This window comes from Mytilus californianus, unplaced genomic scaffold (genome assembly GCF_021869535.1).
Source record: "Mytilus californianus isolate M0D057914Y unplaced genomic scaffold, xbMytCali1.0.p SCAF_3, whole genome shotgun sequence".
In the NCBI taxonomy this organism is placed as follows: Eukaryota; Metazoa; Mollusca; class Bivalvia; order Mytilida; family Mytilidae; genus Mytilus; species Mytilus californianus.
Genome location: NW_026262679.1, coordinates 97498506 through 97511148, shown reverse-complemented (window position 1 = coordinate 97511148; position 12643 = coordinate 97498506). Strand labels below are relative to the sequence as shown.

At 32.1% G+C, this 12643-nt stretch overlaps 1 protein-coding gene across 2 annotated transcripts; it reads left to right on the top strand.

Moving 5' to 3' along the window:
* Nucleotides 1-3406: 3406 nt before the first annotated feature.
* Nucleotides 3407-12275, top strand: LOC127733317 (testis-expressed protein 36-like). 2 transcript variants are annotated; one of them, XM_052242694.1, is made up of 4 exons: nucleotides 3407-3670; nucleotides 6067-6201; nucleotides 8073-8153; nucleotides 11647-12275. In XM_052242694.1, exons 1-4 carry the CDS (start codon nucleotides 3620-3622, stop codon nucleotides 12085-12087), a joined length of 708 nt encoding a protein of 235 aa, XP_052098654.1. In that variant the 5' UTR covers nucleotides 3407-3619; the 3' UTR covers nucleotides 12088-12275. The 2 variants fall into 2 exon arrangements, with proteins under 2 accessions (XP_052098654.1, XP_052098655.1); XM_052242695.1 differs by lacking the exons at nucleotides 3407-3670; nucleotides 6067-6201 and adding an exon at nucleotides 7599-7792.
* The last annotated feature ends 368 nt before the right edge of the window (nucleotides 12276-12643 follow it).

Below are 12643 nucleotides of genomic sequence, written 5' to 3'. Positions count from 1 at the left end.
AAAATGGATATATCAAAAAGGGTCCATGAGAAATACAACTTAAATTAGGCTATGATGCTATTTTATATAATTATTGAACTGGAAAGGATTGAGTTTTTGTATGCAATTGACTGACTGGTTCCTGTTTGCAAAGTGCCCAGTGGCAAATATTTCATAGATATTCAAGACAATAGTTTATGAGATAGTCAAATAACATATTAGAAATATTGTTATCAACCATTTCAAAAGTTGAAAAAAACGACATTTTGATATAATTGTAAGAACAGAAAATCAAAATGACCTGGAATTGTATCTGTCCTTTTGTTATAGAAACTATTAGATCATTGTACCATACTTTTAATATTTTTTATGCCCCCGGCGCAGCGGAGGGAACATTAAGTGTTACCCTTGTACGTCTGTTCGTCCGTATGTACGTCCCAAAATTGGTTTCCGTTCTCTAACTTTAGTTTGCCTCAACCAAATGTTATGAAACTTATACACAATGCTTATTACCACAAAACACAGATCAAGAACGAATTTGGTCGGCGTCACTTTTACTGTTCTAGAGTAATGCTCCGTTATAACGTTATAGGCATCATCTGTGTCCCATGGACACGTTCACATTTTATTTTTTACCAAAATGTAATGAAATTCAACTCTGCCGAAGTTTCATATCCCTAGCTGATGATGATGGCCGATTGGTGTTTTACGTCCAGCAGGCAATTGTACCATGCAGATCAGGACGAGATCATTTTACTGATAGGATATGAATATGAACCCTTCTTTGTAGTAGACTGTTCAAAAGTTTTCAGCCCGATGGAAGATCGTGATAATTATTACCTTACACAGAAACATTATACTGACTCCAAGCCGACAAGACTGCTCTTACTCCTGAATGCTGCATGCTCTGCAGAGAAGCCTCATCTTCCAATGTTCAAGTCTTGAGTTTGACCTGGCTTGGGATTTAACCCACCACCTTCCACACTCAATCGCTAGACCAACTTCGGCGGTTTCCCCTCAGCTGACAGTTGTGCCTTAATCCATAAAATAATTATAAATACAAACATGTTAAAGATGTAAAAAGGTAGGATTAAAAATCCCTATGATCTTTGAAACATTGTGTACTATCTTTAATTATTTATAAATCTTGACCTTATTTATTTTGAAATTAGGCTTACCATTAAGAATGTAGATAGCATATGGCTGATATCGTGAAAGTGTTTACAGTAAGTTATTTTTTATTGATTCCCTAATATGTATTGTACTACTTTTCTTTTGTCATAACTTATTAACCCCTAACCCCCCCACAAATAAATGAAAAATCTTTATTTCTACTAGACACCGAAGTGGTGTTCATTTATTGTTTTACTGGATAGGATATATCTTCAATAGTCTTCTAAGATTGTATTTTGTTTCATGATAAAAAGGAGAGTCCAATTTGAATCGTAAATCAACATTCATTCCAAATAGGCATGACCTATGTCTTTCTGTCAAAACTGTATAACAACCACACATTAAGATGATTTGTTTGAAGACCTCATATGTAAAGATTAAGAATAACAATAACTTGAGATATTCAGTTCGTTTGGTTTTCTCAATTGCCGTAAACCTTTGAATAATGCATGTCTTCAATAGAACAGCTACACTTGCTTTTACAACGCTATGTTGAAAATTATCTAACGTTTTTCCATAGGCGACGAAACATCATGTACTTTTAAAGGGTGATAAGAAAACGGTTATTTTGCCCAGTCTATGTTCTTACTGAAACAGAAAAGAGGGTAATTGATACCTTTAACGTACTACCACCCATATCTCACCAAAATTGTCGTTTGTATGCAGAAAATCCTAATATTCTGATTTATATATATATATATATATATAATTCGTCTAAATAACAGCCCAACAATGATAGCAAATTTTGTTCTTCCCTGGCCGGGATTCGAACTCATGCTACTGAGATATCGTGGCACCAAATCGCCTTGCGCTAGACAACTCGACCACCTAGGCTCGACAAAAATCAAGCTTTCGGTGGCCGGGTGTTACCTTTCCTCGTCAGTTTTTATCTAGCGTCGTAACACAGTACATGATATATAAGGCATGAAAATGGAATATTACAGATCAGCTGAATTGTCTATCGTAGAGGATCTTAGTTTACAAATTACTGTAGGATGCAGTCACAGAATATAAAATTAAGAATGGAAATGGGGAATATGTCAAAGAGACAACAACCCGACCAAAGAGCAGAAAACAGCTGAAGGTCACCAATGGGTCTTCAACACAGCGAAAAATCCCGCACCCGGAGGCGGGCTTCAGCTGGCCCCTAAATAAAAATGTGTACTAGTTGAAGTGAAAATGGACGTCATACTAATCTCCAAAACATATAAATGAACTAAAATTAAAAAAAAACATACAAGACTAACAAAGGCCAGAGGCTCCTGACTTGGGACAGGCGCAAAAATGCGGCGGGGTTGAACATGTTTTGTGAGACCTCAACCTTCCCCCTATACCTCTAGCTAATGTAGAATAAACAAACACACAGCAATACGCACAGTAAAACTCAGTTTAAAAGAAGTCCGAGTCCGATTTCAGAATAAGTAACAAAAGAAACTAAGCAAAATGACAATGATACATAAATTAACAAGGGACTTCTAGCAGTTACTGACATGCCAGCTCCAGACTTCAATTAAACTGATTGAAAGATTATGTCTTCATCATATGAAAATCAAGCACAATCCCTCCCGTTAGGGGTTTAGTATCATACCATCATAAAATATACGAGAAGAACATAACCCGTATCATGCCAACAACTTGTTTTAGAACAAATGTGTTTATCTCCGATGCAAAGACCCTATGAGTGAATCAATATTAATACCAACATATGCCATCTTCAATGATCTGACAACAGTATCGTAACTATATCCCTTCTGAATAAGTCTGTTTAAAGGTTTGGTTAGCTTTTGAGGTGAATGCCGACATTTTTGTGCTTTGTAAAGAATATTACCATAAAAGATTTTATATATATATATATATATATATATATATAGTATGGATTTTCAATCACAGGTCTCATTGAAATTTACCAATAAATAAATATTCGAATTATTATCCAACACACATCTTATATTTTGAATAATTTATCCAAATATAAGAACGTTTAAAAAACGATGAAACTAACGTGTTATCCCAATGTTAATACGGGCTGAACTGAGACGGAAATAATTTTATTTTAGCGTTATTTAATTTCAAATATTTTATTGATAATAATTGCGTGATCTCCCTTTAATTCCTGCGATTATTGACCCATTAACTAACAAATACTTTTAATTGAGCTATTCAATTAAATGCCTATTGTGTTTTGAACACAGATTACGTTGTATTTATTTGACCGACAACCTCCCCCTTTTTACGGGTGGTAACTAAGGACTCGGTTGTGCCAGCGATACGTCACAGTTAAATGTCTGATCGTTGATAAGTACGATTGATTTCCTGTGATCTGATTTACATGTAGTGAATCTAATAGTTTTAAATATGAAAGTTGTTAAGTAACGGACAACATGTAATTTAATCGAAATTAATGACTTGGTAGTTTTTTTTAATTGACGGAATGAAGAGGATATATTAAGAATTTTAATAGTTCAAAATGGGACGAGGAAGACAGTTTGTTCCCTCGGTGGATCCAGATGGATCTTGGGTAAGTATTCGCTAGTTAATTTCAATTGTTTATTTAAATTCAAATTCTATTTACGTATATTGTGCTATATCGATTTCGATTTATAATTTAATGACAGTTAGAATTTAGTTTAATGCTATTCAAAGTTGACAGATTATTTCTACCACAGACATATCTATACAATGTATATATGTCTCTCTGTTTCTACATATTTACCATCTGAAATATGTTGTTAGATACTTCGAGCAAGTTTTATTTCCTATAATTTCATCTTTTGAAGATTTTTATATTGAATTACACCCTTTTTAAAATTTTATGCTCACAGTAAATAGTTTGAAATTCAAAAAAATATTTTTCTCATCTTTTGATCAAGTCCTGTCACAACAAATTGTAGATATGATCACATCCTAAATAATACATTGTCAACTTATTTTGCAAATTCTTAAATAAATAAAAGGACTATTCTCAAAATGTCTTTTCAAAATAATAATATAAACAATTGTCACAATATGAAAAGGATTCGATCGTATCTTATTTTGTTTAGCACACAGTTAAGAAATTCTAGGCCATCTTTTAATTACACTCATTTTTAGTAAATCGTATAACAAAAAAGAAGGTTGAATAATGGAACTTGTTTATCATTGTAAGAATGGCACCGATAAGACAACAAAGAAAGATTCATTCTAATGTATTTTCTATTGTCAAAACTTATTATGTCACCCAATTTAAATCCCCTTTAACTTGCTTACATTAATTATTAAATGTACCATGATGTTTAAATATAATTAAATTCTTCAAAATGGAAAATGATCAATAAACTTTTATTCACAGTTATTTCCGAGTTGCTATGTTATTAAAATTTCCATTTTGAACAACCAGGATTATGAATTTTAAATTAAGCATGCAAATTAGCATGATACTCAGAATATAACAAATTATATAGAAAAAAATGCTCTTATGTCTTCATTTGTCAAATTATGATATGCATTCAAATTAACATTACATCTGCAGTGTACCATGCATTTAATGTAGTTGCGAAGCTGCTCCGTACTTTGTTGTATTTTATTGCCAGGGAGACGATAAGTGTCGAAAGAAGTGAAGGGTTTTTTTTTTTAAATTTGTGTCGGACACAAATAGAGTGGAAAAACTTTCTTTTGAATCACCTTTTGTTGACGGATTAAGCCATACATAAATGGGCGCAATTGAAAGTCTCGTCAATGGATCATAGGCCCTTAATAATTAAGATTTAAATGCAGTCCTCTTATTTGATGCAATAAAGGGGTTGAAAAGGGAATGAGAGAAAACAACATATTTTCCTTAAAACATAAGTAATGGTGATGGCAGGATGACTTGGTTAAAGGAGATCTTTCTCTTTTGTTATTTTTGGTGAAATATATATTTTCGTTCTGATTTTTATTTTAATGGCTGATGGCAGTTATATGGACATCTTTATGCCCCTTGTTAGATGCTATTACTTTTGTTTTACGAGATCTGAAAAGTACTGATCTTCTTATTTATATTGATTATGCATGTTAGAAAATACCAGTTAGTTGTATATTTGCATCTACATTTTGTAATACGGAGTTAAGCATGCTATCTTTTCATTGTTGTTGTAGAGTAACTCATTATTTTATGGTTATCAAAATACCCCTTCATTGTAAGTCAAACATTTATAAAGCCTTTTACAGGCCTAACAAATTAATATGTACATTTAAAGATATGTAGATTTCATATTTATTTAGCTCATAAAATATAAGTGGATATACCTATTGAAATAACTATTTTGTTTGTTTTAAGTGGGACCATGTTTTTTTCATCATATCACGATTTGTTTAAATACATAAGTGCATTACTATTGATTTTAATTTAATTTCACTTTGACATTTTATTCAATAAATTTAAGCCGAGATAAGCGTCAAGAATATCCCAAAAAACCTGCTTACTCTTTAAATAGCTTACCTATACACATTTTGAGGAGACGAATCAAGATTTGCATAGTTAATCAAATAAATGGATAGGACATTCATTTTTGTAAAGATATTAACACATCAGTTTTTCCACTTTCTTATTAATGTATATCTAAGCATGATTATATAATGGTATAAATAGTTTTTATAGTTTCGTAATGTTAGAAAAATCTTACAATAGATTTACACCTTAGATATGCTTTCTGAACCTTAAAACTGATAAAGAGATGAAGGCTAATGAAAGAAACAAAATATACAAATTCTTTTAGAGCCAGGATTTTCAGAAGGGCCACCACCTAGCAAACAATTCTTACTTAAAGGAAGAATTGGTAAATTTCTTGTTATTTCATGATAAAGTTTTCGACGTAAGAGCGGTAACCTCTATGTGCCAAAGCTTAAGATCCCAGCTCTGGTGTTTATTTTTGTACATACAGACATATTCTCTTTCAGTTCGTCCATCGTGGAAGTAACAGTGCCAAATTGGAAAGAACATGTGATACAAGTACTGGTTCCATGATGAACGCTCAATTTGTCGAACCCGGAAAGCCTGCTCCACCACCGGAACCATTTCGTGCAAAAACCATGGTATCTATATTTTATCTGTTTAGCAGAATACAAAAAAAAAAAACGCTGGATTAAAAATTATTTAAATATAAAATTTACACGATAAAGAAATGATAATTTCTATGAATTTTAATCTGATGTTCGAATTAAATGTTCAGTTTGTGCGAAGTTTCGTGGTGTATACCTGTATTAAAGATACCCTATTTAAATCAGACCGGTAACTAGTCAATTTCAAATGATATGGTATCAAATATGATGTTTATACGGCTATAAATCAATGTTATATCAAGGGAATACTGAAATAAGTTAAACAAATTAACAAGTCATTGACATACATGTTAAATTCTTCTGGGGAGAAGTCGTATTTAGAACTATTTGGTATTGTATGACTTAACATGCACTTAAAAATCTGTTCTTCGAACATTTGCGTTGAATAGATTCATCATGACATCAAAACTTTTATCATCTTTTTGAAAATAAGAAAAAGTAATAATATAACTATATGAGAAACTTATATCCCCGAAAGGTCACATATTATATTACAGGGGATGTGTTGGTTTTAATGTGGGATATCAGTTTTGCCAATTAATAATGACCCTTGATGTAGATAATGCACATCGCATTATTTTCTTGAACTTGAAGTGTCTGCATTTTGTACGAAATTAAAAAAAAGCATTGTTTTAGCTGTTGGTCTAAATTATATTTTTAACCGAATTCTCCGACGCAAATCTGGTTATTGACATGGGATTGTACGTCAGGTGGGTGGGTGATGCTTTTAAAATTTTAATATGTTGTTACTGATGACAAAAACAGGTCCAATTCGGTATTTGCGATTTTCACTTGTGTCGTTTAGGAGTTATGGCCTTTAATTGCTTTAACAATTACACTAATAAATTAAAAAAAAACAAACAATTTGCTGTCATTTTGACCTCTTGTTGTTTTTATACTATCAAAAAATAAACAGTTTTAAAACACAATATTTTTGTTCTAATTTTTGTATCCGAGAGATTAAAGAGATTTTTCTATAGTAAATACATTTCGTATATCTAATTGAGAACTTATATTATACTTCAATTAAATATATATTAATAACCTGTTTAATGTGGAAATATATATTAATGCAATGTGCAATCAATTAATGGCGCAAAAATTTCAAAGCGGTAACCACCGCAGCAAAAGTTAAAGCTAAATTTAAGACAGATTTGTTCATATTATCGCTTCGATGAATGTATAATACTCCGAAGACGTTAGTCAATAGACATGCAATAATAGCTATTAAAAATAAAATAATAATGAGAGATATTAAATTATATTATTTTGATTTAAATGATAATTATGTCTCGGTAATTGGTATAAGATCGAAAATAATGATAACTTCTGGTAGGTTTAAAGAGTATATATAAGTACTACATAGTTCCGAGGATCAGATAAACGCCACTATGTAATAACTTTGGGTAGGATAGTTGACGACCATTACTGTGCCAAAATTATAAAAGACGGAAAAGCTCTATACTATTTGATGGAATTACTTGACCATTATCCAGCAATGTCCTATTTTATACGACACAGACCAAATGTTGTTCGACAGAAGAGACGTCCAGGCATTCATGAGGTATTGTGTGTGCAGGGAATTTGTCTTGATGTTGGTTGTTTTTTTCTGTATAGTTTTCTGTGTCTTGATAAATTAAAAATATTAATAATTTACCGGAGGGTAAAATTTGCCGGGCATCTATCGGTTTCTAGTAGAGTACGTGTCACCTCAGTTTATCTTTGTGTTTTGTGGTAATTTCATTTCATTGACCCGTCTTCTCTTTAGGTTATTTCGACTTGTTTGTAGTTGTTATTTGTTATTTTCCATAATAAACACGTCTCACGATTTATCTTTCTTTCAGATCAACTACAAAATTTCCAATGTGTTTTCTGAGCACGATAACCGACACTCTTTCCAGGATCATGGAGTATACTTTGGTGATGTGAGTATAAAACTTGTAAAAAAAATTTTTTTCAAATACTTTGCATTGTTGACAGAATCTTGGATCAGTGCTATGATGTTTATTATTCAGTTCAAAACTCAAGCATCCAATGAGCTGTTAACATTACTAATGGGAAAAGACCCGACTGAATATTTTGCAACACCGAAGTACGCCGGGTTGAATAGCAAAGCTAGGCCAAAGTTGAGTATTGAGTTTCTGGAAGTCTGCGAAAATAAAACAACTCAGAAAATGTATCGAAAATCAAGAAACTATGATTTTTAAGGTGACATTTGAACTTAAGCATGTCCTTAATTATTTTATGGTTCAAAATAAAACATTCAATTCTAATGTGTAGTTTGAAGTAGATAAGATGATTTATCAATTTTTTTTAAATGGCGTCAAATTGAATGGCATCATGTTAAGATCATGGATACGCGCTGTGTTTAATATTTTTTTGTGTTCTATCTGGCTGGCTGTCAAGATTTTGAAAAATCGACTAGACACAAAACAAATTTAAAAATTTGAATGTCCTTTTTTAAAAAAGGTAACGACAAGTCTGCTATTGCCGCGAAAGTTACAGTAACGTCTTTTTTGTGCTGAATGGCTGTACCTTACAGGGACCCAAAAGTAAACTGCATAACACCTGAAAAGTCAAACTGAGAACGATCCAAATCCACAGCTTTATATTTAACTAACTGATTTGTCCAAGCAAATATGGGAAAATATTTCTTCTCGCGTTAACTGATGAAAGATTTACATGCGTGACTGGGAAAATAAAACATGTTATTTAGGTGTTAATATTTTAGTTCAATTAACAGTAAAATAATTTCTTCTTATTTCACGGAACATTATCATGAATAAAGACAAAGTGCCATCATATAGGTGTTTAATAATCGTGAATGAAAAATGATATTTGAACAGGTCTATGTACTTATTGGGTTGTTTAAACAATGCTTGAATTTAAAAATGGCTGTGATAATTAAACAGTTGTTTGATAACAGTAATCTGATTTAAAAATATCAATTGTGTTAGATTTATACAATTTTAAGGAGCAGTTCTCATAAGTTAATACATACAACACTTTTGAAATGTTATGGAGTAAATGAAATCCATGAAATGAATAGTTCTTTATCATCATAATTATTTTCATAACACTATGAAATCTCAGTACCCAACAAAAGTGCTGGCTATTAAGATCAGCAACGAAGAGCCCCAGTTTTCGAATAAAACTTCCAATCCAAAATGACAAAACAAATTGCCTTGAATTCGAGACGTAAAGTATATTTCATTCGATGTAAACATTGTTTTATCCACAAATTAGTTTTATTTTATTTAGGACTCCATCGCGCTGTATAGTATTAGGCTGATAATCCGTTTTAACAAGTCCAGGTTCATATGCAAGTCAAAAAAGATATACGGTATTCAGTTTTTCTACAGTTTTTTAAAGAGCTTATATATCAATATGTAAATAATTGTACGTGTTTAAAAGCGAAGTCATTGACTGTTTTCAGGCTAGCATGAAGAAGTTCTATATAGGATTACCAGTTTAGAATTTTAAACAATATACAGAGTTGTGTTTATATTGATTAGCATATTTTTGTCGTATGTCTGTATTGGTTTTTTTATTGATTCTTTTCAAATTACCGTGTCTTTTTACATGTTTTAATGTTATCTATATACGGTCTGTAAAACACAGAATCATTTCATGTTTAAATTAGTTCATTCCAGTGGAAAAATATGTATAACCAGTTATTGTTCTATGTGAAGAAAAAACGAAATTAGTTTATTCTGGTGCTTAATATTGAAGAGTCTTCTTGCTTTTCTTTACATGTATGAGGAGACCTTTTACATGGTCATGGAATTGGTGACTCCTCTTATTATGTTGGTCACAGATTTTAAGATATTTGTTAGCAGTTTATTTTCTTTATTTAACGTTAAGTTGTTCCTACCACTATAATCTTATAGTAACAGTAGCTAAGCCTGCCCTCTATTCGTAGTTCTCGTGGGTCTGAGCAACTGGAACTCGAAAATAAAGAAAAAGAAACTGAGATAATATGATTAGAAAACAATTTATGACATATTTTGAAAGTGAGAATTTCAAAAGAAATCATTTCATTCTCAAAGCGTTTGCGAATTAATTTTGTAGTTGTTTCATGATGGTCATATCCTTCACATTTAGTTTTTTAACATTATTTATGTCTACTACCCCTGGTTCTCAAAGTCTGAATTTGAATTGATTTAGCATGAATAAAAATAGATTTATGGGGCGGGGGGTTGTATACGTCAATGAGAAAGAAACAAACGAGAAAATAAACAAAAGACATTTAGAGGACAACATACAGATTTCAACAATATACAGCATATCTTGTGAACTGTAACGACCTCATATTGCATGTAGCATTTTTGTAAATTGGCAGGAAATGCATGATAATTCTTGATACAACATCTTAAACTCCATCTAAGCAGACATATAACACTGTAGTTAAATCTTTGAATATTGTTTTTATTGGTATAAATATTGATTTTGTTCTCAGTAAACTAAAACCATACTAAATATTATTGTTATACACATATGTACTTTCACGGTACTACAATCTGTCGATACCTATATTTTGGCATTGCACAAGGTCATGTTTTTCTCTGACTGTTAATGACGTCTTTACACTAAATCCATTGGATGTTGGATGTGTACTGATTGATGTTTTAGTCTTAGATACATGATTTTTTTTTATTAGTTGTTATTGGCTTTGAACTAGCTGTCAGTAACTGCGAGTACTCTCAGATCTGTACTTGATTAGGGTAAGGGTTGTGTCTTTTTTTGTTGTTAATGATGAGGGAAGGATATATACCCTGCCACGTCCGGTCCGTGTTTTTGTTTGATGTTTTTCTGCTTTGTATCGATCTGCTGAGTTAAGCCCTTTTCAATTGATTTTTATAGTTTGTTCTTATGTTGTGCTGTTACACCACTATCCCAGGTTAGAGGAGGGTTGTGCGCTCCCAAACATGTTTAACCCCGTCACATTCTTTATGTGCCTGTCCCAAGTCAGGAGCCAGTGGTTGTCGTTGGTTCATGTCTGTCATATTTGTTATTCGTAAATTGTTTTTTTTTATATAAATTAGGCCGTTAGTTTTCTCAATTGAATTGTTTCATATATTTCATGTCGGGCCGACTAATACTGTATGGGTTTTTCTTATTGTCGAAGGCCGTACGGTTGCCCATAATTGCTTACATCCACCTCATTTGATTTTTGGTGGATAGTTGTCTCATTAGCAATCATACCACATCTCCTTATTGTTATGTAATAAGAAATAATTTACTTATACTCATACTTATACAAAAAAATAGGTGGGAGAGAAAAAAAGATTCTTAAAGTGGGAGGTGGGAGAAGGGTACCCCCCTGTCCACCCCCTCATTATATGGAAAGTTTCTATTGAACTTTTATGACTAGTAGATTTATATATTGTATTTTGAATACATTTTTTTTTTTTGCAGGGTCGATATGATCGCACTTTAGGGAGACGGTTGATATTGCCAGATTTAAGACTTCATCACACAGACAATGTTTACTTAAAACACAATGATCGTGTACCAGTAAACTTTGATCTAAATACGTCATATGCTGTGACATATCAAGGAAAACCAACCGGGGAACCCCCAGTGCACAGAAGGTTCCCTAAACGGTATAAACCTCCCAATAGTGGACCAGCAAAACTAGAAACCAAAACTACAGACTGGTATAAGCCACCGGAAGTGCCCCACAAGACTGCCATGCAAGTAATGGCCACAAGTCAAGAACCTTTTGCAAAGCATAATTCGTGGAAATATTCCTATAATGGAATGAGACGTATATACCCGCAATACGACAGAAAAGAACAACCAGTAGTAAAAAATGAATTTAATAAATATGGCGCCGCATTTGTTACCAGAAGTTAAGATTTTTACACTCATGTAAGGATCATGTATTCTTGTTGAGACCCTATACACTTAACTTCATATGTGTTTTATTTTTTTTACACTTGCCTTTCATGTTTTATTAATATCTAAATTAATACTTTATTTATTAAAGTGTATGTTGACAATCCAGTATTATTTCTGTTTATTAAATTACATATTCTATGTTACCCATGGTGTTTATTCTTTTCGTGTTTATAAAGACATAAAACGGTTTTAATGGTTGATAATGGTATACTAAGTAATGACGGCAATAAATACCTGAATATGATTTCGACCGATTTATGCACCTGACAAGAAATATATAATTGAAAGCTTTTTAAATGATAATATTAAGCATACATTTGAACTTAACGGTACATTTAATTGTTGATGTATTTGTACATTGCAAATGAACACTTTCAATCGTCATTATCATATCAAAAGTGCTTACCTTTAAAATCCTGTCTGCAATAGGCAATGCAAATTGATGTATTGCACGCTAGTGTGTACGTAATGTCCACTTAAAAGAATTTTTAATTTTGCCAAAGCTAATGGT